General features: G+C 35.2%; 2 protein-coding genes across 5 annotated transcripts; both read left to right on the top strand.

Moving 5' to 3' along the window:
* Positions 1-5,395: 5,395 nt before the first annotated feature.
* LOC115981589 (protein VAC14 homolog) lies at positions 5,396-17,518 on the top strand. Of its 2 annotated transcripts, none has more exons than XM_031103858.1 (20): positions 5,396-5,940; positions 6,079-6,192; positions 6,284-6,349; positions 7,893-7,982; positions 8,078-8,197; positions 8,347-8,375; positions 8,486-8,643; positions 8,737-8,831; positions 9,095-9,181; positions 9,380-9,487; positions 9,617-9,708; positions 9,894-9,975; positions 11,449-11,514; positions 12,464-12,579; positions 12,712-12,832; positions 13,127-13,288; positions 13,459-13,587; positions 15,290-15,358; positions 16,247-16,537; positions 17,000-17,518. In XM_031103858.1, exons 1-20 carry the CDS (start codon positions 5,851-5,853, stop codon positions 17,099-17,101), a joined length of 2,187 nt encoding a protein of 728 aa, XP_030959718.1. In that variant the 5' UTR covers positions 5,396-5,850; the 3' UTR covers positions 17,102-17,518. The 2 variants fall into 2 exon arrangements, with proteins under 2 accessions (XP_030959718.1, XP_030959719.1); XM_031103859.1 differs by having other exon boundaries at positions 5,398-5,940; positions 8,501-8,643.
* Positions 17,519-19,425: 1,907 nt separating this feature from the next.
* On the top strand, positions 19,426-23,250 carry LOC115979220 (DNA-directed RNA polymerases IV and V subunit 4-like). Of its 3 annotated transcripts, none has more exons than XM_031101202.1 (9): positions 19,426-19,660; positions 20,670-20,768; positions 20,924-20,992; positions 21,134-21,229; positions 21,473-21,590; positions 21,673-21,750; positions 21,915-21,948; positions 22,023-22,091; positions 22,849-23,215. In XM_031101202.1, the coding sequence occupies exons 1-9, from the start codon at positions 19,648-19,650 to the stop codon at positions 22,972-22,974; spliced, it is 702 nt and encodes a 233-aa protein (XP_030957062.1). In that variant the 5' UTR covers positions 19,426-19,647; the 3' UTR covers positions 22,975-23,215. The 3 variants fall into 3 exon arrangements, with proteins under 3 accessions (XP_030957062.1, XP_030957063.1, XP_030957061.1); XM_031101203.1 differs by lacking the exon at positions 19,426-19,660 and adding an exon at positions 20,132-20,360; XM_031101201.1 differs by lacking the exon at positions 19,426-19,660 and adding an exon at positions 20,385-20,553 and having other exon boundaries at positions 22,849-23,250.
* Positions 23,251-24,121: the final 871 nt, after the last annotated feature.

Raw genomic sequence — 24,121 nt, 5'->3', positions numbered from 1 at the left:
CCAACACCTGTTGTACTGGCTCCCTAAATACGGCATTTACTGTTTGCAGGTTGCTCTGTCCAGCCTGTCGCGAAAAATCTCTTTTCGGCTGGCTAGGGTTATACCGTTCCGACCTAAAATCATTTGCTTTGGGGGGGATGACCTTTTCCTTTCCCCTTCCTTGCAGCTGATCTTCCTCCACCCTCTTGTACTTGTCGATCCTGTCCATCAACTGATGAACGTTGGCAACTGGTTTACCGGTGAGGGACTTCCTTAAGCCATGCTCGGTGGGGAGACCGCTTTTGAACGTGCTGATGGCGACATCATCATGGTTGTCATCTAAGTCGTTATACACCTCCCAATACCTATCCGAGTAGGCTTTCAGGGTTTCTCCTTCGTGCATGGATAAGGACAACAGCGAACTGAGGGGTCGAGGAACTCTAGTGTTCGTGATAAAGCGGGAGCAGAAAGCCTGAGTAAGCTGCTTGTAGGAGCCTATGGAATTTGTCTTCAGGCTATTGAACCACCTCATCGCCATTGATCCCAAGCTGGATGGGAAGATTTTGCACATTAGGGCTTCATTTTGTGAGTAGATCGCCATTTTTTGGTTGAACTGACTCACATGCTCTACCGGGTCTGCTCGGCCGTTATAGATGGCGAACACCGGTTGGTTAAAGCATCTAGGCAGCTTAGCCCCTTCGATTCTATACATGAAGGGTGACCTTGAAACCTGGTCCAGCGCCTTCTTCATAGCATCGTTCCCCGAACCCTTATTGGATGGGCTCTCATGCTTCCGTACAGGGCGTGGTTCCCTTTCGTAAGAGAAGGTTTCACTTGGGGGGGTCCTTGACCTCCGTCGGTAACTCGCGTCCTTCGCATTAGAAGACTCGCCTGAATCAGAGGGAGATCGTTTTCGCTGCATACGACGTAACTTCCTTTTCAGGTCGTCTATCTCTCGCTGCATGGCCTGGTGACTATTTCGCCTTTGGGACACGTGGCTACCTATCTGAGTGTGACTCTGGCTCGTCCGGATAGTATGCACACTTCCCTCACGATTCCCCTTGCCGCCTGGGTTGGTTAGGTTATTTTGCCTCTGGGACTCGGCAGGTTGTGTCTGTTGGGAGTGAGCTTGGTGAGGATCCTCCTGGTGTGGACCTAGTTCTGCCATGCTGGACCGTTGCGCAAGCTGATGCCTTAGTTCTTCCCACAGACGGCGCCAATTGTAGTTGCATGATTTTCCTGGCCCAAACCCTTTTTATCAGGCCTTGGCCCAAGATGCAACCCACAATAAATACTTTGTAGAGGATGGGTCAAAGAACTTAGCCTCAGTGAGCTTGCTCGGTCTGATACGTGGACAACATTGTTGCAGGAACAAGAACACAAGGATGGATATTTAACAGCAGATTCTATTTCTTCAGTTAGAATAAATTTCTTCCCCCTCTCTTTGAGGGATTTTACTACATTATATAGCTCTCTCCTTCTTATCTGAACCTTACACTTGTTGATCATCTAAGCCTCTACTTGAGCACCTGTCCCATCAGACACCCCTATCACTCCCTTGTGAGTTGCAGTGGCCAAGGTAGTACTGTTCAGGGGTCTTTTCCTCATTAATGCAGCCAAGAGGGTGGTTGTGGCACATTTAATGCGGTGGTGGCAGCTTTCCATGAGATATTTTGGGTTTTATTCTTTTTATATGCTGGAAGAATAAACTGCAATAGCAGGGGCGTGGTCTTTGATCGGACTTCGTAGTGTCCGAGGAGGAGTTACTCCTCAGACAGGTTTCTTTTATCGTAATTGGGCCTGAATAATGCTTTATCTGTGACTTCTCCTCGGACAGGACTCTCCTCGGACGGGTCTGAATTTGGACTAGCCCATTATTTTTGGGCCGGGCCCTACACAAACCATTTAATATATTTTTATTGGATGTTGTACGTGCAAGTTAGACTTTAGGATGACTCAGATGATGTGTGACCTAAATCCTAACGGTACATTTGAGTCTCATGCTTGTTAAGTATAAAATATGTCACTTTTAACACCAAAGAATAAAAGGGAAAAGAACAGGAAAGTAAAGAATGACAAAGTATGTATGTGGAAAACCCTATGTAAGGGATGAAAACCATGGTGTGATGAAAGATGGAGTGTCCTTATCCCTTAAAGACTATGCAATATTGAGAAAGTTTAAGGATAACACAGTGTTTCTCTTCCTAAAACCTTACACTTTTTTGCCTTTCTTCCTTATCCATATTTCTCCCTCCCTGTCCTCCCTCTTTGCTTAGCAATATTCTCCTCTTATAGTACGAGGAACGTTATTGGCTGTAAATGGACAGATGTCTTACTCTCATTCCCTTTTACAAACCCTAATACAACTATTACCAGTACTATTTTGCAGCTAGATGAGAGAGGAAAACTGTTTCTGTCAAGGTGGTGGGCCGAAGGGAAGCTCTGTACCATCATGAAGGACAAACAAAGAGGAGGAGAGGGAAAGCGTGAGGCCTAAGGGCATTACACGTGTCTTTGGCAGTGATCTAAACTTGCACTAACCAATAAGAGGTGTTTTATAGCCTCTGACCAACAGGGGTTGAATTCTCTCTCCTGGTAGTGCTTTGTGTCCATGCTAGAATTTCTCTTTCTTCGATGGTATCCATGCTATTGGCACGAGCCAAAAGGTGTGGCTCCCCTCACAAAGTCCCTGCTTTTGTAACTCGAGGCTATCTACGTGGAGGGCCAACATGTAACCAAATTAGCATGCTTATTTACACTGGCTTGTACACTGTATAGATGTGAATAATGATAAATTTACCATTGGATTAAATTGTAATATTTAGTAATGTCACTCCATGCTTGCCAAATTTTAAGATGATCATAAATTAATACCCATGTAATCCCTTTAAATTTCAAGTTTTTGTATTTTAAATAGTAAATAAAATTCAATTGACATGAAATTTGGCATTTTGTTAATAACTTAGAAAACTGGTAATTCAATGGTTAAAATATTAATTCAAATAGAATTTATTAAGTGGTGTAATCATCATCAATATTCAATATATATATATATATATATATATATATATATATATATAAGCATAGACCTCATGTGTGAGTGCATTAGCTCTTGCCATGTGGTGTTCTAATATTTTATTTAGCATTTTTAACCTATTTTCATTAAGGTTTTTTTTTTTTTTTTTCCCAAAAGAACACATAGTTTTTTTCTTTCTACAATCTTCTTGATAAGACTCTTATTATTAAGTGCCACATCAATTTTCTTTTTCCTCTTCCCATCGCTGATCGTATTTTTGCACAAAAATGGATTATTTCTACATGATCTTCTTTTATATAGTGGAATCTATTAAAAATAAATAAATAAACAGTTTATATGATAGAAACAATAATTCCTTCAATTTGTTTTTTGTTTTAATTTCTAATGTAGAATTATATGCCCAGTTTTCCACTCTCTTTCAAGGAATGTAAAAGATAATTGTACACTTTAATTAGCCAAAATAATTAAATAATTGTGAATTCATTTAGACTATATAATATTCATATTCTTAATTATGTATATTCATAATAATTTTGTTTCTTTTTAATTTCTTCCTCTTAATGATATGTGTAATATAATTGAACATAAGATGAGTGTTATTGGGTCATAAAGAATTATTAGAAATTAATCAATCAATATCAATTAATCAATCAATCATCAATTTATATATATAAAAGTAGAGACCTCACGTGGGAGAGTATGAAGTTCTACCAAGTGGCACATTCGTTGGGCTTCTCTCATTTAGGCTTCCACCTCATCAAAGTTTTCATTTATGAAAAACTTTTAATTCATTGAATGTGTCAATGAAGTTAATACACATTAATTATCTATAAGTATGCACTAATTTTATACATATATATATATATATATATATATAAGAATTTCATATGGTTTTAAAATATATATATATATATATATATATATGAGAAAGAAAAAATATCACGTGAGAGACCATGCGATTCTGTCATGTGGCGCTTTGTAAGAGTAATTTTTCATTTAGCTTTACACCTCAACTTCTTTACATATTTGGATTATAATAAAATTCTATTAATAGGATATCACTATTTTCACTGAGTGTTTAACTTACCACTATCATACTTCAATAACATAAATGTCATATCATAAATTTTAGATGACATTTCCATAAGCCAACTAAACATTTACATTTTTCTCAAAAAAAAAAAAAAACTAAATATTTACATGAAATTACAAATTTTTTATGCTAACTCCAAGCCAATGTAGAAACAAAAACTATGATTAAAAATTTCAGCAAAAAAATAAATGATTAAACAAGCAATGAACTTATTACACCACATTTTTTTTTTTTGAGAAGATATTACAACACATAACAACTAATTTCTAATTTATGTAACTTTTTCTCTATACTTTAAATTCTCCATCCCCTTAATTTTGTATTACATTATTAATTTAACAAAAATCTCTTAATGTTATTTCAACATTACTTCATGTTATTTTTTAAAAATATTTTGGATATTCTATATAAGTTTTTCACATAACAGCTTAAATCATTATCTGCGCATTACGTGGGACCATGGCTAGTTCATAATAAAAGTATAAAGTATCCACACATTGCATGCGACATCGACTAGTATTACTTAAAAGTATCTCAATTATAATTTGAGATATATATATATATATATATATATTTATATATATCACTTTTTTTAAAATACTAAGTATTTTTAACACACAGGAGAAAAAGTTTTAAAGAAATTGACATTGAGAGGGCTGATCATCCTAAATTTTGCGCTAAATATTATGAATAAGTTATTGGACCCTAATATTAAGAAAATTAAAATGGGTGACACAAAATTAGACTATGACTAGAATCTAAGTTAGATTCAATTGATTCTCACAAAAAAGAAGAAGAAGGTTAGATTCAATTTAGATTGCGATTATTTATCATTAATTATTATTTTTTTTAAGTAATTGTTATAAATTAATTATTACCTTCCCATATTTTTGATGAAATTACCTTCCCATATTGGGCTTATAAGTGATAGAAGAATTTGATCTCAAACTTTATAAAATACAATTTGACTAATGTACTATGTGGCTGGCTGGCTGCTGCAACTAATTTTTTATTTTATTTTTTTGGAAATCACACTGTCTTCCATCCCACCAAATTTGGACATATACAGTACACACACAAAAAATGTTTTTTTTTTTTTTTTTTTGGAAGATACACAAAAAAGTATTGACATTCATGTTTCATGTTTGTTTGAAATAAATAAAAAATAAAATACCCAATATGACCATACATTTAAAAACAAAAAACAAAAAACATAGAAAACAAGGACATTTTGGTCATTACAACAACATACACCACCGTTAGTTTCCAAGCTCCAAACCACTCAGACTCCTTTCACATATAGAGAGAGAGAGAGAGACTCTGTCACGGCGAGGAGAGGCTTCAGAGGGAGAAAGAGAGAAAAGCAAAGAAAAAAGAAAACCCAAACACATAGAAAGAAAAAAAGAAAGCAAAGCTAGGCAGAAAAATTTAGTACGTAAAAGTAATTCCAGATTTTCGTAGATCTGATTTTGCTCTTTCTTCTTAAAATAATTCAAATTCCCGAATTTCATTTTCCTCGATTCCGCGATCTTTGGGAAAAAAAAAAAAATAAAGAAAGAAAAATATCAAGTGAGCGAAGAGAAAAAGAAGGAAGCGTAGAGTGCAATGTTCCGATTTCAAGAGGAGAAGATCCGAAAACGAATTTGAATTTTCAGAGAGAGAGAGAGATTGAGAGAGAAAGAGAGAGAAAGAGAGATAGAGAGAGAGAGAGAGAGAGAGTTCGAAGGAAGGGTTTTTTGCTATGGCCGACGCTCTCTCAGTGATTCCCGCTTCCGTGCTCCGAAATCTCTCCGATAAGCTCTACGAGAAGCGCAAGAATGCTGCTCTTGAGGTCTCTTTCGCTTTCCTATGCCCTAGAATTTTAACAGTTTTGATCGGTTTTGGTTTCTAGGGTTTTTGATGGTTTTATTGGATCTTGTTGGAGTTTTGTATATAATTATATGTACATGTATGTGTTGTGTATGTATAGGTTGAAGGAATTGTGAAGCAACTCGCGGTGGCCGGGGATCACGATAGGATAACGGCGGTGATCAATTTGTTGACTACGGAGTTCACGAAGTCTCCGCAAGCGAATCATCGGAAGGTATTTTCAATTTATTGAATTTCGTCAACTTGTTTCGAATTTGTGACTGTAAACATGATTGCTTGGTTCGAATTTTGGTTACATTATGTAGGGGGGATTGATAGGATTAGCTGCTGCCACAGTCGGGTTGACTAGTGAGGCGGCTCAACATCTAGAGGTAACAACAATTATGCATCATTACTTTATAATATTGATTCTGGGTCAAGTTTTACTTTTACCAATTGATATATTTGGTCAAAGGGTTTTTTGTTTGGTGGCTTTTAACAATTGGGGTGGGGCGATTTGAACCCTGATATGCTATAGGTGCTGAATTGAAATGAGTTAAATCTTAGTGTAAATATATTAGCTTACACTAAGAATATGAACTGGCTGTAAATTGAAATGTTGCTAATCTAATTTAGTGATTTGCTAAGTAGAGATTCTGGATGGACTAGGAGACTAACCTTTTGACTTGAAGTGAAGATAGACTTATAACTCAATGTGTTTTGGTGGCAATGGTGCCTTGTCTTTTGTTTTGTATTTTGAATTTGAAGTGTTGTTGCTACTTACTGTTACTGATATTTGTTATAAGACTGCAGAATGGTTATTGCTTGACCGTAGGTTACAGGATTTAGCCTTAGTTGTGTATGGTAGGCCAAGCAATCTTGAGGGAGATGGATTTATTTAATAAATAAAAAAAAGAAGAAAGAAAAAGAAAAAGAAAAAAGAAAAAAAGAAAAGAAAATTGGCTTGGTTTTAGTATTGTTAAGTTTTAATGGGTGTAGAAACCCCTCATGTTATGACTTACCTCTGAAAGGTTGTCACTTTTATATGGATGTGGGCTTGCTTTATTATTTGCTGCTGTCCATTGGTTGCAGCTTACTCTTACATTTCAGCTTAACTTGTTGAATTTTGAATTTGTATCACTTAGGGCCAATCCTCTTCTCCCATATTCTAAGACAATATCTTCTACTTAAAAACAGCATACCATGACATTGTGTTTTATTTAGATTCATCATTCATGTTTGATAATACTTGGGATGTTTAATGTGTGTAGGCAAGACAAGTAAATCTTTAGTGTTTTGTAGTTGGACGGTATAATATACTTGGAGTGATATTGGGGTTTGTGAGATCGATTGTTTTGAAGTAACACTGGATTTTCTAAAATTGGATTTCTATCTCAATTTTCATTAAAGAAATGAAAACTCAATATGTTATATAGTGCCATATAATGGAATGGGAAGTTGCTTCTTTTTATTAGTGGTTCTTCAAATCATGCTTTCTAGTAGTGTGTGTACTGCTTAGAATTCTATAGATATCGATACTCAATGGAATGTTGTGTGCCAGTGATAAGAGCTTACATTGCATTTTACTAACTTAATTTGGTACTAAGTAGTGACCAACTTGTGGCATATATATCAACTAGATAATGTGTTTGCGTATTTTAGTACTCAGGATGAGATTATCTTTGTTCTTTTGAGGTTTTCAGCTGTGCATATTAGACACAAAAATACATTTTAAACACTGAAGAAGACCATATTACCATTAATCATTATTATGGAAGTGAGTCATAGTGTTGCTGGAGTACTCAAAAAGGATATACCTGTTGGTTGTATCACATTATAAACATTGTTGAACATTTTATTTTTCCATTTGTGTTTCCCACCTTCCTGTCACCATAGTATTGATAATTTTGTTTTTGCTTCTGATCCACCTACCAGCAAATTGTGACTCCTGTGCTTGACTCTTTTTCTGACCAAGATAGCAGAGTTCGGTATTATGCTTGTGAAGCTCTATATAATATTGCAAAGGTGAGATTGGATTAGCAGGATTATATATAATGGTGTTTCTTTAGGATTTGTAGTGGGCTTTATACATTATCTTTTGGTGGTGGTCTGATGCACAGGTTGTAAGAGGGGATTTCATCATATTCTTTAATAAGATTTTTGATGCCTTATGTAAACTATCGGCAGACTCAGATGCCAATGTACAAAGTGCTGCTCATCTTTTAGATCGGCTTGTGAAGGTAAAAAATTATTCCTTGATCCTCCTCATTCTTCCAACTCATGTACAGACTAAAACACCAAGTAGATTGTTGGGTTGTTCCCTTAGTTGTCTGAAAATAGGCTTTCCTTTTCTTTATATCAATTCTCAGATTTTACTATAATGAAACAGGACATTGTTACTGAAAGCGATCAATTCAGGTGCGCCATCTTCTTGCTCTTGTTTTAGACCTGTTGTATTTTGAAGAATCAAATATCATCGGATGAGTTTGTGAACTGCTTTAACAGTGTAACTTATGCGGCTTTTAAAGTTATTTTTTCTTCAGCATCGAAGAATTTATACCATTGCTGAGGGAGCGTATGAATGTCCTAAATCCCTATGTCCGGCAGTTTTTGGTAGGCTGGATTACTGTATTGGACAGTGTTCCAGATATTGATATGCTGGGCTTTCTTCCTGATTTTCTTGATGGTAATTGGTCATTATTCAAAACTAATAAGCTTCTTTGATAGTTGCTCTCTTCTTTAAATGCATTTGAACTTACACATCCTTGATAAATCTCAGGTTTGTTTAATATGTTAAGCGATTCTAGCCATGAAATAAGGCAACAAGCTGATTCAGCTCTTTCGGAGTTTCTACAAGAGATCAAGAACTCCCCAGTAAGGCTTCTGTTAACAATGAATGCCCAAATCCCAGTTTTGTTGTTTAGTATTCCTTGTGCTGTTACCAAGCTATTTGAAATCTTGTGCAATGCATTATCCTCTTTTCTTTTCTTCTGATACTGTTGGAATCATAAGATTGTTGCACTTTGACTCTAGCTTCAAACAAAGAATGACTTTATCATCAGTCCCAATTATTTTGACAAAAACAAAATATTTTGTTCATTTGTAATTTTCTGACTCGAGCAGTGCTACTCTTGAAGTCTGTAGATTATGGTCGCATGGCTGAAATACTGGTGCAGAGGGCAGGTTCTTCAGATGAATTTACTCGGTTAACAGCTATCACATGGGTAAGTAGAACTGCAATTCAGAGAGTATTTCTACTATTTTTAACCAGTATCACTCTTTGATATGGTTTTTCTATCTGATTGTGGAGTGAGTATTTTCGCATATTTTCTTGATTTACAGAGAGTTCGCTGCTTCATTGTAAATTTTATTTTATTTTATTTTGTTATAGGTTTTTTTTTTTTTTTTGGGGTTTTGTACAGATAAATGAGTTTGTGAAACTTGGTGGGGACCAGCTTGTGCCTTATTATGCTGATATTCTTGGAGCCATTTTGCCTTGCATATCTGATAAAGAGGAGAAAATTAGAGTGGTAAGTTGTTTCATTCTTCCCCACTTAGTGCTTCCCTTTTTTTTTGGGGGGGGGGGGTGTTTCTAACTAGTTTATGCAATAAAATATTTGATTCTCCTGGTCATCTAAATACATTAATATTTGTATAAGGTTGCTCGTGAAACAAACGAAGAGCTTCGTTCAATCCAGGCTGATCCAGCTGAAGGATTTGATGTAGGAGCAATCCTCGGTATTGCAAGGAGGTATAGTTTTTGAAACCTGGGGAAAAAAGTGGTATGGAAATGTAACTTGTAATTTGTACTTTTATGGGTATATGTAGAATGTCTCCGTCTAAGGAGCTATATGAGAGGTGCGTACAAGAGTCCCTTGTTTATCTTGGTTACAATGATTATTCTAATGGTTATTACTGGCTATTTTTACTGATCAGGCAATTAAATAGCGAATGGGAGGCTACTCGAATTGAAGCATTGCATTGGATCTCAAGCCTTCTTAATAGACATCGCTTTGAGGTAACCGCCTGTCTATGAATCATATCTATATCACGTTAGATGCATGTTTCCTGCCTTTTGACTGACATCATGATGGTTGTGCTTGGTTCAAGGAATTTGCCAAGCGAACCTATTTCTAATGTGGGAGTTTAATGACAACTGACTTCCCAAAAGGTCCCTTGGGATTTGAAGTGATCTAGATCTATTATCTCTTTGGCCAAGAGCCTTGTAGCTCAATTGGCACCTCTTGGTGTAGCGAACAAAGACGTCTAGGGTTCAATCCTCCCTCCCCCAACTATTGAATTATCAAAAATAGATCCATTATCTCTGTGCCTTTTAGTATGTCTAACTGCTCATCTACATTCTCCTCTTTGATATTATCTCATTATAGGATTGAAGAGAGTCTACTTTTAAATGCTTATTCGCGTTTTCCATTGGAAGTATGTTGGTTTTATACATAGGACTCCCAAATGATCATATCCAGATCCCTAATTCTTCACTATATGTTTACATTAGGAGAGTGGGGAGGCTACACTAGAAAATATCATAAAGACTTGGTAAAAAATTCAGTATGAATTCTCCCCAAATGAGTGGCTTTCAATTAGCTTGAGCTTGGCTTGCTAGCTGGCCTTACTAAAAGGGTCGTTATGGAATAGGAGCCAATCCTGAACACAACACACTTTGGCTCAGAAGCTTGTGAGCTAGCTTTTAATAAGTCAATGATAGGCTTTGTCAAATGAGGGACTAAATGACAGTAAATCCCACATTGGAAAGAGTGCAATTGAGTCATTGAGGTGATATATACTGTCTATAATTTGCTTTCTCCACCTTTTCAACTTGCTTGGACTTTCATGGGAATGAGGCCCATTACATGGAGTTGATATATTGAAATTTAGCTTTTAACTTTTTAAGTTTTGAAAGGGTTGGGCTTTAAGGTGCATTTCTTATCCAACCCAAATTAGATGTTGGTTTAAAATTGTTGTTGCCAGGAGCTTCTAGGGGCAACTTGCCTGGGCTCATCAAGTGGCTTGTGAGCTTGTTTTCACTAAGCTGAGCTTGAGCTTATATTTAATGGCTTGTGCTGGACTAAAGCTTCTGGTTGAGGTGAGCTCGGGTTTAGGTTTTTTTTCAGCTCATCGTATTTGGCTTAGCTCATTTCCAGCTCTTGAATTTGTGAATAAGTGATGCAGAATATGTGTCCTATGGCTAAGTTATACTTACAAAGAAAAGAAATGTAACCTGATTTGGTTATATAATACTCATTAATCCCCATCTATGTCTATGTTGCTGGGTAAAAGTGAGCAGAACAAGCGAAGAAGTACTAAATCAAAGGAAGGGGTGAAAAGTGTAGTCAGATTGGTGTTACCAATTAACTACTGGGCAATTTCTCTTTGATTGGTTGTTTTGCTCTGAATTTATTTTTGTAGTTTTGTTTGGTGGACCTTTCTTTGTTAATGTCAATTATGTTTAAATTCAATTTTCTTCCTGAAACAGGTCTTAAGTTCCCTCAATGACATATTTGACTCCCTTCTGAAAGCGCTGTCAGATCCTTCTGATGTGGTAATTCTTTTATCCTGATTGTACATTTTCATTTCTGATTGTGTAATGAAGTTGCATTTTCTGTTGAATTTCACCATCATCAGTAATGTAGTTGGAGTTATTTTTATTTGTGGCTTTGTTGTGATCTCCATATATGTAGTCTCTCACCTTTTCTTTTCTTGAATCTTTGGGGATCAGCTATTAGTTCATAGTGAGATAACTCAGCAAAGAGGGTAGTTAGAAAATGATGTTGTTGATGAGGAAAACAGGAGGCTAAAACTGTATGTTTTGTAAGTGAGAAATTCGGGGCTATTAAAAAACTTAAGTCATTGAGAGTTCTTGGTCTTTTGCTTTTCTTTTTCCCTTTTGCTGGTCAGGTTTGAGAATGTTAAGAGTTTGCAAATCTCCCAGCTAAAATTTTGTAAAAAATGAGCAATAGTCTGAAATTTGACCATTGTCTTTTGTGGGTGTGGCCAGATAATTTACAGTTGCCATTTAAACAATTCAGCTATTCATATGAGAAGTAGCCTCTCTGCAGGCTTTCACACACACTCACAAACACTATATATTGAATGTAATATGTTTTGCATATGTTTCAGGTATTGTGTTATAATATTTCAAAGTTCAAGATTTATGTATTGCATTTCTTTGCACTTCTTTTGGGAGTTGGTAGTATGTTATAATTGTCAAAATATGGATGGTCTATGAGCTCATATTGTTGGTCTATTTATCTGAGATAGATGCTTTAAATTTTTACAAAGAGCAATTTATAAATATCAGGTTTGAAAGTGGTCTTGTGAAACTGAATCAAATGTTGGCACTTCTACTATTTGTAGCCTTAGGTTAATCCTTAGAACGTGTGCTACTTATCTGAGACTGCATTTTGGTAGTGTTTGTAGTTAGTGCCAAAAAGAATCATTTACTGGCTTCAATTTTTTCTTAATTGCTTGGCTATTAATGATCTTCCCAGGTTGTGCTCCTTGTTCTGGAGGTTCACGCCGGCATAGCAAAAGATCCTCAGCACTTCCGCCAACTTGTTGTTTTCCTAGTTCATACTTTCCGGGTAGATAATTCTCTTCTTGAGAAGTGAGTTTCATTCCTTATCTTTTCTTGCTTTCTTGTTGCTAGTCTTGTACTGATTCTTTATCAATATTAACTTAATCATATTATTTCTTCTGTGATTAAATCTCTTGTTTCATTCTTGATTTTTTTCCTCAGGCGTGGTGCTCTGATTATCCGCCGGCTATGTGTACTTTTAGATGCTGAAAGGGTCTACCTTGAACTCTCAACCATACTAGAAGGAGAATCAGATCTGGATTTTGCATCTATTATGGTTCAGGTTCTGTTGATTGTCTGAGAACTTGTATAAACCTGTAGTACTTTGCTTGGTTATAATTTTTTGAACAACATGAAGCAACATCATAAGATTGTACGTTGAGTTAAGATGGTGTGGCATAACTGGGACATCTAACAGTACATATCTTTTAGAATGCTTTTCTTTGCTCTCTTTTAGTTATTATTATTATTATTTTTTTTAATTTTATTTTCTTTTGCCTGTGTTGATTCTTTAGCCACTTAATGTAGGTGAATTATTGTTTATCCATTTGATTCTTTTATTTTATTTTATTTTCAGGCTTTGAATTTGATTTTACTTACATCCTCTGAATTGTATGAGCTTCGGAATCTTTTAAAACTTTCACTGGTGAATCCCGCTGGGAAAGACTTGTTTGTTTCGTTGTATGCTTCGTGGTGCCATTCACCCATGGCAATTATAAGCCTATGCTTACTAGCTCAGGTGAGCGTTTTGAGTTATTCATGGCATCTTGTTTCATTTTCAATCTTCCTCCCCCCCCCCCCCCCCCAAACAAAAAAAAAAAAAAAATGTAGCATTTAGTGATCTTGATTGTCCCACCACCTCTATGTTCTTGTTGCATTTATTGATCATCTTTTATCTTTGCTTGGCAGACATACCAGCATGCAAGTGCCGTGATTCAGTCTCTGGTGGGGGAAGATATTAATGTCAATTTTTTGGTCCAGCTGGATAAATTGATTCGCTTGTTGGAAACTCCTATCTTTGCTTATCTTAGACTGCAGGTGCATAAGTAAAAGACAATTGTAGTGACATTCATTCATACCTTATGGGTCTTTTCTCTTGGCAACATCAAAATAATGCCTATTATAGTTATTTCTGGTCAAGTCGTTAACAAATATTAATATGTTTTTCCTATGAAAATGTCACATTGAGAGTGAGTGAAAAGCAATTAGGAATAGGCTGGCTTGAGTTGGAGCATATTTCCTTTTAAGGAGGTCGAGGGGACCAATATTCGTTTTGTAGGATGCATGGTGTGGAGAAGTGTGCTTTGAAGGGGATTTTCTCCCGATTTGTTTTCCATTAATGTTAATTTTGGCTATCTATATATGTTGGTCAGGTGGAGTGTTGCATTTGAATTTTGAGGATTGTTTGGCCTGTTTAGGATTGAAAAATATAGTCAGTTGATGCCCTTTGTCTCTTGTATGATGTTCAAGGTTGTGAGATAGGAGAAAATGTGATGTGTGGGAGACCAACAATCACAAGATTGAGGTGAGAAGTTTTCTCTTTGGTGCTGTGTGGAATTAGGGGGAATGGTTGATGAGGTTTTCTTGGAAGAGAACTTGGCTAGTAAGGGCTGTACTAAAGTGGTAGCCCTTGTGGAAGTGGAAGAATTTTGCTTTCAATATCTGTTACACGTGCAAACAGTGGACCATTTTCAATCTTTTGGATTTTATTGATCATTTGAACTTTAGCATCTCTTGTATTTTCCCCCCTCTTATTGCAGTGAGTTTTCAATCGTAAACACATTGCACTTTTGCTATCAATAAAATTCTTATTACCTATAAAAAAAAAAAAGTATTTTTCCCCCCCTCTTGGAGAAGGGTGTTATTGTTGTACTTCTCTTTTAGGGTCTAATGAAGTAATGAATGGTTTTATTCATTAAATTTCTAATGTTAGTTTCTGGTTTGAAAATTTAGAAAAAGGGGGAAAAAAGAAAAGAAAAGAGAAACTATAGCATAAACAACCACTTTCTCTACCTCTAAGAAAAGTTGACTTGAAAATATACTGTTTAAGCATATTTGGAATATGATCCCTCACCTCATGTGGGGTATTTGGAGAGAGAGGGATGTGTGTAATTTTGAAGTGAATGAAAGATTGATTCACAATTTGAAGCTATCATTCTTTCAGATTCTGTTTGAGTGGGTAAATGCTTCGAGTGTTTCTACCTTTAATTCTTTGCGTGATTCTGCTGTTTCCGCAGCACACTGCCGTGTGCTTTGTTTTCATTGTATTTTCTCATTTCTTTTTCGATGAAGTTATTTACTTATCCAAAAAAAAAAAAAAAATGTTAAAGCATTGCTTATATGTGATGGATGTCCAATCAATTCATAATTTTTTTTAATCTTTTATTTATTTATTTATTTTATCTTGCAATAAAACCCTTGTACACGGCAAAGATAATTTAATGCCTCTTAGTGTGTTTGTACAGTGGTGTGATGTATGACCTTTTTTCTTGTGCTGTCTGTATTTGGTGCATTAAAAAGAGTTTTTTGGCTCTCAGTACAACAACAACAAGGCCTTCGTCCCAAATTTTGAATTTTGGCATCCTCAGTATCTAATGTTATTCTTGTACAGAGTGTTTAATGGTGGTGCAGTTTTTCTTGCAACTAAATGGGTTTTTTTTTTAGTTTATGTTCCTGCTTTTGTCTTCCCAATTTACAATTGATATGTTCTGGTTCCTGACCCCTTTTGTGGTTCTTGCAGCTTCTTGAACCTGGAAGATATATATGGTTGTTAAAAGCCTTAAATGGCCTTCTGATGTTGCTTCCCCAGGTATGATTCTGGAAGAGTTTTACTTTCATTCCTTCCCCTTTGTTAATGACAATTATGTTGCCTGCATTAAAAACTGACTTATACTTATCAAAAAAAAAAAAAAAAAAAACCGACTTATACACTATCATGTAATGTAAGTAGTTTTGTACACATTTTTTTGGTTTTTTTGAGAAGATAGTTGTGTCCTCGCGTGTATATAAACACAATTAATCCATGAAAAATATTTATATTTTTTTTTTCTCTTTATCTTTGTCATACTTGACAATTTTTTAAATAACTTTTTAGCCAAATGCCTTGTAATGATGAACAATCACAAACATGATACATTGGGATTTCCAGTTTTGAGGAATTGGAACATAAAAGTGACCACAAATTAGGATGCATGGTCGAGTTGCAGTTAGTGAGGTGGATAGGGATCTGGTAATTTGAGCTGGAGCTGCAAATTAAAGAGCCTGAAAACAAAATTTGCCAAAACATATAGAGTTCATCTAACTATAATCAGTATATTGCACTGTTTAGGAGTAGAAATAGAATACAGATTATTTTCCAGCTGAAAATGGTTTTATGTTCCTCTTTTTCTGGGGAAATCTTTTTGGTATTTGGATCTTGAGACCCAAGTAAAAGAGTAAGGTTCACATCAAGGTGATTTTCATCTGATTGTTACCCCAGCTATTGGGCTTGTTCATACTAAAATCTCAATGCGTCTCAGCCCAAACAGATTAATCTTGCTCCTAACACTAGCTGCTTGGTGGCGTTTATTCCAAAATGCAATATATATGTGTGTGTGTGTGTGTGTGTGTGTGTGTGTGTGTGTGTGTGTGTGTGTAAAGTGCTTTAATTGTGTAGTTAGTAATTAATGTTTACCTTGCATTTGACTCTTGATCGCAGCAAAGTGCCGCCTTCAAGATACTACGAACGCGTTTAAAAACTGTACCGTCGTATTCCTTCAATGGTGAGCAATTCAGGCGAACTTCTTCAGGGAACCCCTATCTACATCACATGCCAAGTGGATCTCAAATCACTGAGGATGGTGATGGAATGCAGGATGGTGGAAATTCACATAATGGAATTAACTTCGCTTTAAGGCTACAACAGTTTGAGCAAATGCAGTACCAGCACCGTATGCATGCACAAGCACAGGCACAATACCGCAACAGTTCTACCACTTCATTATCAAAGGTTTCATGATTTTTTTTTTCTTGTTATTCTTACTGTCGTTGAGCTTTATAAAGATCTGAAGGAGTGTTTTCTAGAAATGTGATGAAGTGAGTTAATTTAACAAATGGGATTTTTGTCATGTTCTCATGCTCACGACAAAAGGAAAAGGAAAAAGATACCGGTGAGCTTTAGCTCAAAGCATTAGGGGTTAGACTTGAGGCTGAAGACAAAACATTGTCAGTAGGGCTGGATACTTTTGTTCTTTCTTTTAACTGGGGTCAAGGGTTGTGTGGGGCTAGAGTGACTTGACTTTGGAGCAAAGTTTATGTTGCCTGCCTCAAGTATTTGTGATAAGGCACTGGTTTTTTTTAAATTTATTTATCATCTTCTACTTTTAGTTTTCTGTCTCAACTTTTACTGAGTTTTGTATTTAAGGCTGCTATTGCTATTCTTGCAATCATATTGTTGTGTGTCAATATGCAGGAGGTGCAAAGAAATGAAGAACCTCGGCACCCTTCTTCATCAGACACAAGTGGGCCTCCTTCAAGATCATCAAAGAGAGGCCCGGGGCAATTACAACTGTGATTATTGTTGCTGCTTCCTGGTTCCTGCCCATAGTCAAGGCTAATTGTACACCGGTCTCAGAGGATGTCTGACCCATGGATGAGATCTAGTGTAATCTGTAAAATTGTATATCGTAGTAGTTTGTTTTGTTAAACTGTATGGAGGTTGGGACGGTTAAAAGGGTTTTGAATTAAGATGAGCTTGGATTTCCTGAGCTATTCTTTTTCCATAGTAAGCAGCAAGATATACCCATGTGGTTCTGTTGTTTTTTATTGAAAACCACGAGGGCTAGAGGGAGATAATTATTTTAGAAGATACAGTCTGTTTTTGTTATGTTCATCTGTTACAGAAATCTTATAAAATAAGAAATTAGCTAATTCATGTATACAAATCCTACAGAAAAATTATGGATGTGTTATAATTATTTTTATCGATTTTCAAAACAACTAGTATATTGTGTGCATGTGTGTCATCCATTTTTTGAATAATGCTAACGAATAAATTGTGTTACAGAGACTCTCTCTCTCTCCCCCCGGTACTCAAAATTGAATAAGTAGAAGAAGAAGAAGGCATGCAGCCTCCCATTTTATATGAAAAAATGCCAATAACAAAGCGGTAACCAACCGTAGGGGCCAATGATGGAAGCTAATGGGACCAATCAAGAATAGCAGATTTCCTAGGAGCCTCCTTTGCTGTCCAAACTTAAGTTAGCTCTCCCGTGTGATTTTACACAACACGGCTACTAGACTAGAAGTCTCATTAATTTCTTGCACAACATCAAGATTCAGCTCCAATCATTCAATAGAGGGAGTAATTACTCAATACTCTCTCCTCTTACATAATATTAGATTCCACTAATTTTTTATGAAGAAAAAAAAAATAGTGGAATCTAATATGATGTGAGAGGAGACAGTATTACATGTAATTAGATTTTACTAATTAAATGTAAAGTAAGATTTATCCTTTATATGAGAGGAATGATAAGATTTATCCTTTATATGAGAGGAATGAGAACTTTAGGGTTAATTTGCTTACAATAGGTTTGGGCCTTTTGAACTATAATATCTTTAATACCATCTCAGATTAAAGGTGTAATGTTAAGTTTGTTAGGTCTTATATAATGTGTCGAAACAGGAAGTGTGCAAGACATGTTTGAGCCAACAAATTACAACAGTGATAAAATTAATAGACACCAAATGCAGGAAAATGCTTCGACAAACGGAAGCATGTGCGACAACAAAGGTTCATTCTGAAATGTAATCCGATGAACAATTTTTGTTTGTTAATAGCACCACCCTCCCTTGCCATATTCAGTCCAAGAAAAGGATACAATTAAGTCTATCAGTTTCTCACTTCATTGTCTTATAATTGTCAATTGATATTCATGTTGTTCTCAGTTGATTCACCTTGCAAAATGCAACAAATTTGTTCTTGGAAGAAGTTGCTCAAAATAATGCAAAACTTTTTCAGATAAAGTGCATTGGAGTCTTTCCAATGCGAGAGTATGTGGCACAATGTTTGTACCATAACATTTGTATAAAATGACCAACACTGAGTAAGAGAAAAGTTTTATGTTAGTATGAAAGTGATTGTCCATTACTTATAATTGACTATTTTATTAAGTTGACTTATTATGCATTATAATATTTTGAGAATAAATTTCACTTATGTTACATGTCTTTGAACCATACTAATACATTGAATAAATAAATTAATTAATACGTTAGATACAAAACTTTAATGAGGTGGAAGACACTTCATGAAAAGATTCTCATAAATGATCATAGTAATACAACTATGATATAGTGGATCTGTAATACGAGTTGTTTTAACTTTAAAGACTTTAAAATGGAGGTAGAATTTGTTCTTAAGCAGCTCATCAGCATAAGGAGTTTGTGAGGCATCCAAAGTAGACAATGATCTTGGTGTCAACTCTCTCTCTTTGTGATTGGGAATGTTTTCAAATTGTCATTTAATTTGGAGAAAACCTATTTCATAATACGTCAGTCTTTTAATTTTGAAACTGGTGATAGTTTTATCATGTATAAATAATGGGTTTTAATTCTTTCAAATTAAAAATGTCGTCGTGTCACTAAATGCCACGACATTATTTTGTTAGTCGATAGCTTTTACTTGAAATTTGAGAGGCTAATGACCAGTGTCATAGTCAAAGTCTTCCAATTTTGAAACTAGTGATGGGTTTTCTCATGCATATATAATGAGTTTTGAATTTTAATATTAAAAACGTTATCACGTCACTTAAAAAATGCCATGACGTTGTTTGTTATGTTAGCCATGTAGGCATCGAGAAAGTTTCTCAAAAAAAAAAAACCTTGAGAGGGTAACTTCAGTAACCAATAATGTATTACCATCTTAATTTAATTAATTTTATTTTTTGGAGGCCATTTCTGGGTTTCCCTAAGAAATAAAGCAAAAGCTATTATATGGGAGGAAAAGAGTTTCTATGAGAGCACTAGATCTAAGCCAAGTCAAAGTTGTTGTGAATACGCTGTTCTAAAATACGAAGTGTTGTGAATTGTGATCGCAGAAATACAATACAGGTGGCGATGGAGAAAGGAGGTAAAGTGTTTTCTGCCTCTATCTATCTATCTCCACTAACGCACATGGAAAGCCTGATTTCAAATATATCTCTTTTCTTTTTCTTTTTGTATTTTCCTTCTGTTTTCTTCCTAAACATTTCGTGAACTATTTATTCATTTATTTTAACCCATTTCCCGAAACACCCACTAATTATTTATTTATTTTTCTTTATAAGAAGAGTATCTGAAAAATATGTTGTCTTTTTTACTTTTGGCTACAATATCTTTTACGCTGTTTAAGTTTTGGTTGCTTTTGAGTTTTTATTATTATTTATTTTTAAACTTCAATAGTTACAATAATGTGGTGAGGTGATTTGAACTCATATCTCTATTTAATGGAATATGCAAGAAATGTTATTTAATTACAAGACTCTTGATAAAAACTTCGTTTTTATCTTTGGTTAACAGTGAAAATGTTACTCAACATTGCTATTGTAATTAATAGTTGATAGTGTAAAGTTTGATACTTAATTTTGTTTTTATCTTACCCAAGAGTCAAAGTAGGGCCTAGAAAAAAGAAAAAAGTAAGGCCTAGAAAATCTCTGGAGGAAAATGTTGGTGGTCCATGTTGGAAAAATTTTCTTTTTGGATGTGTAAGAGTAATTGTATTAATAAAGCCAATATTTGTATAATGATTCAGGTAGCAGTTTAAGTATACTGTGTACATGTTATATACCCAGGTTCCAAAATTTTCTTTGTTAATGTCTTGTTTGGGGTTTGTTTGATTTGGTTTCTTCACTTTTTATTCTCTGCTATATCTCAGTTGTTCTTTTAAATTTGTAATTTCTCAAATGGGTATTGGTTGGATTTGGGACCCTGGTTAACTGCATGTACCAGTCAGACCAATCAGTGGTGACATGTGCAATAGTACTTGTACATTATCCATATTCCTGTTTCTTTCTTTCTTTCTAACCTGCACTGAAGCTTTGTTTAGAACATACAATGTTTTGAATACACACTTGTTTCTTTGTGTAAATTCTTGGGTGTAGCAACCTTGAAATCAAAGGGAAAGGAAGGTAGTTTTAAAGGGAAGGATGACAGCTCAATGAAGTCCAAGTATGGAAGGAAAGTTCATATCAATTTTGAAGGTTAATGTTTTCTTCTTTTCCTTTAGTGTATATTAAGTTTGTTACTGGAATATGCTAGTCATAAATATGCTTATCTTCTTAATCTTGAATAATCATTTGAAGGAAACTTAATCGTATTCATTAATTTTCTCTAATTGGTGGTCTTGCTTTTATAGGTTTCCCTGAACCTAAAACTCTTTCTTCACCAAAATATGTAGGGAAGGATGACACTCCATTTCCAAAAGGTCCAATTTTGATGATTGTTTTGTTTGGTTGTTGCCTATTTATGTTGATTTTACCTTTCCATGCACAATCAATGATCGATTACCTCCTGTGTTGATTTCCCTTGAAAGAGCTTCTCTTTTTTATTTTTAAATGTTTTAAAGGCTATTCAAGCAAAGGGGGAAAAGGAGACAAAATTGCTAATGGTGGAAAGACCCCAGCTAAAGAACCACAACCACTGGAGCTTAACATTGAGCTAGGTGGGTACTTGGATGTATGTTTTTGGTTTACAGGCATATATTCATTATTTTGTTGAGATAATGAAAATTTGGCCTCTTTATGTGTTTGAATGTTTCACTTGTTAATACTGTAGATTTTATGGTTGTATACTGTGAATTTTTTCTTGGTTTTGGAAAACTTAGTTCTAGATCAATTTCTTAAGCTGGGGATGTACTTTGATAGGTTAACACCACGTTGTTACATGTTTATGGTGGCATATGCAGAGCTACCAGAAAATGTCAAATGCATGAGCATGATGGATTGTGAGGCTGCAAGTATTTTACAAGGAATCCAGGATCAGATGGTCACATTATCAAAAGATCCAGAATTGAAACTCCCTGTGTGAGGAACACATTTTCAGATTTTGCTATTGAATATAAATTAGTACATTTAATTAGTGATATAATCTGTCGTTTGTTTCCAGACCATTTGACAAGGGACTGCAGTATGCCAAAAGGGGTGTCCATTATACAAATCCCCAGTCTGTTAGAAAAGTTCTTGAGTATCCTTGAACTTCACTTTTCAGAGCATTTACTTTTTTATTTTTTTATTTTTAATTATACTCATTCTTTAGATTTGCTTTGAGTGTGTGTTGACCCATCACTTCTTCTGATGCGTCATCCATTTAAATCACCCATATGCTGTTGAATTCTTAACTGGAATAAGGACTCTCACAAAACATGGCGTTTCCAATAGCGAGGTTTCAATCTCAACTTGAGTCACTTAAATCTTAAAAGTCATGCAGCACTCTTATTTTCAGTTTTTTGACTGCAGTTATGTGAGATTGCCAATGTTGGTCCAGAGTCTGTTGATGAAGTTTTTTCTCTGGTTCCATCCTTGAAGGTATGATGTCTGGGTTTGTAGTTTTTAGATAATGATATGTTAGATTGCTTACTACGCTAGTGTTTGCTTACTGTTCATTTCTAGTTCTATGCTTGAGAAAGGTTGTTTATGTTTAATAACTAAACAAGTAGAAAATCTGCAAACCTTATGCTTGCTATATCAATAACTGCAAAGGTAGAGCTGATATCTGTTGAGCAATTGGATTTTTTTTGTAAGTTAGTAGAAACAAGCCAAATTGGTGCTTAGTGTATTGATGACTATAGTTGCAGAACTGACATTTGTTGCGCCACCAATTATTTTAAATATGAATGTTAATATTTCCTGACTTTGGGGCTTAATATTCATGCCATTCCCTTAATTTCTTTTGAATGACTATATGAGTGAAAAATTTTCAGTTGCTGATAATGTTGTCATAATCTAAATGTGTTCTGCCATTCAGCAAATCCCTAGGAAAGCATCTGGTATTGCAATTAAAACACTTATTAGTTTCTACAGCTCTACCGTGGATTCTCTCTCTCTATATATATTGAGCTGTAGTTTAATAGGCCAATGTTGAAGGAGACCCAAATTTTAGTGCTACATTCAACAATTCAAGAGACTTTGTTCAGCTCACTGAGTGCCAGTCTTACTGGAAGAATTATTTATGGTTATGTTCTTTTGTGTTGTGGTTTTAAAGCTACTATCTGGGGTGACAACTTGCTGTAACTATTTTTTATTTCAATCATTTGAACATGATACACTACATATTTTCTCACAGGCTAAGAGAAGCAAGCTTAGTGAACCCCTCAAAGGTGTACTAAGTGAGCTAGCTAAGCTTAAAGAGTCTGCTAGTTTGGCAAGTCAACTTGAGGAGGAAAGTCAACATGGGGGAAAATTCACATGAGGATTCCTTTGTGTGGTGAAGCAACAGCAGCTCTACTTGCAGTTAAGATAGCAATCCAAACGAAATTTGATTTTATGATCTTTGATGGTTATTCGACTTCAGTATTAAATGTAAACAAAAGGCAATCTCTTTGATGTTCCATGGTTAATCAATGGTATTGTAGCTGATATGAAACTTTTGTTAAAAGAACTGTGTAGCTTGGGATTTGGTACACTTATAAATCCATTAATTTTGTTGCTTGCAATGTTGTGAAATGGACTTATGATTGTAACTCTTTGGGCCATTTCCCATCTTCATTCTTCCTGACTGGCCTTTTATCCCAAGAGAGAGATGGGCCGTGCCCTTCCGTTGCTTTTTGTGTTTAATAAATTAATTCATTCAGCCCAAAAAAAAAAAAAAAAACTGGACGTCATGGACAAAATATAGGAGTGAGAACTGAGAAAGCCACAATGAACAAATGGAGTGTGAACCCCAAAAATCAAGGCATTTCCAATATTTCATGATGCATGAAAGAGTAGCAAGGCTGTGCTACAAAACGGAGAACAGCTTCATGGTGGTAGTCAGAAAAATAAAAAAGAACTATTAAAATGGAAATGACCAAAAACTTTCACTAATGATTGTGGGATGCAGTTAATGGTGGAATTGAAGGTAGTGATTCGTTGGGTCATGTAGACTCCATTTGGCAACCATTATAAATATGTAGCTGTGTATTAAAGAACTGTTAGATTTAATTTAATTGTAAAACTATTGTTAAAAGTCACGTGAGATATCTACTTCTAAGAAGAAACTTTTATTATATGACATTAAGTTCTTATTGTCCTGTTTCTCCCACACACACACACACACACACACACACACACAAAAAAAAAAAAGTCTTGTTGTCCTGTACCACATCCATGCTCCTAAACTTCATGTAAGGATGTCAGAGCTGATACACCCCCACCACGCAGACGAACCCATCTTCCTTTCTTTCTGCACCAAACGATTCTTTTCTTATTTCTAGCTCTGTAAAAGCAATTGATCTCATGTCTGTAGCCCCCACCAAGTATCTAAGGAAAAATGTGAAAGAAACAAAAATCTAATGTAAAAAAAGGGAGATATCTAGCATGAAATCTTAAGGTACATTCTAATATATTTTTTGTTATTT

The sequence above is a fragment of the Quercus lobata genome, chromosome 3, assembly GCF_001633185.2.
Source record: "Quercus lobata isolate SW786 chromosome 3, ValleyOak3.0 Primary Assembly, whole genome shotgun sequence".
NCBI lineage: Eukaryota > Viridiplantae > Streptophyta > Magnoliopsida > Fagales > Fagaceae > Quercus > Quercus lobata.
Note: the sequence above shows the minus strand (reverse complement) of the source record. Positions and strands in the feature narration are given on the sequence as shown.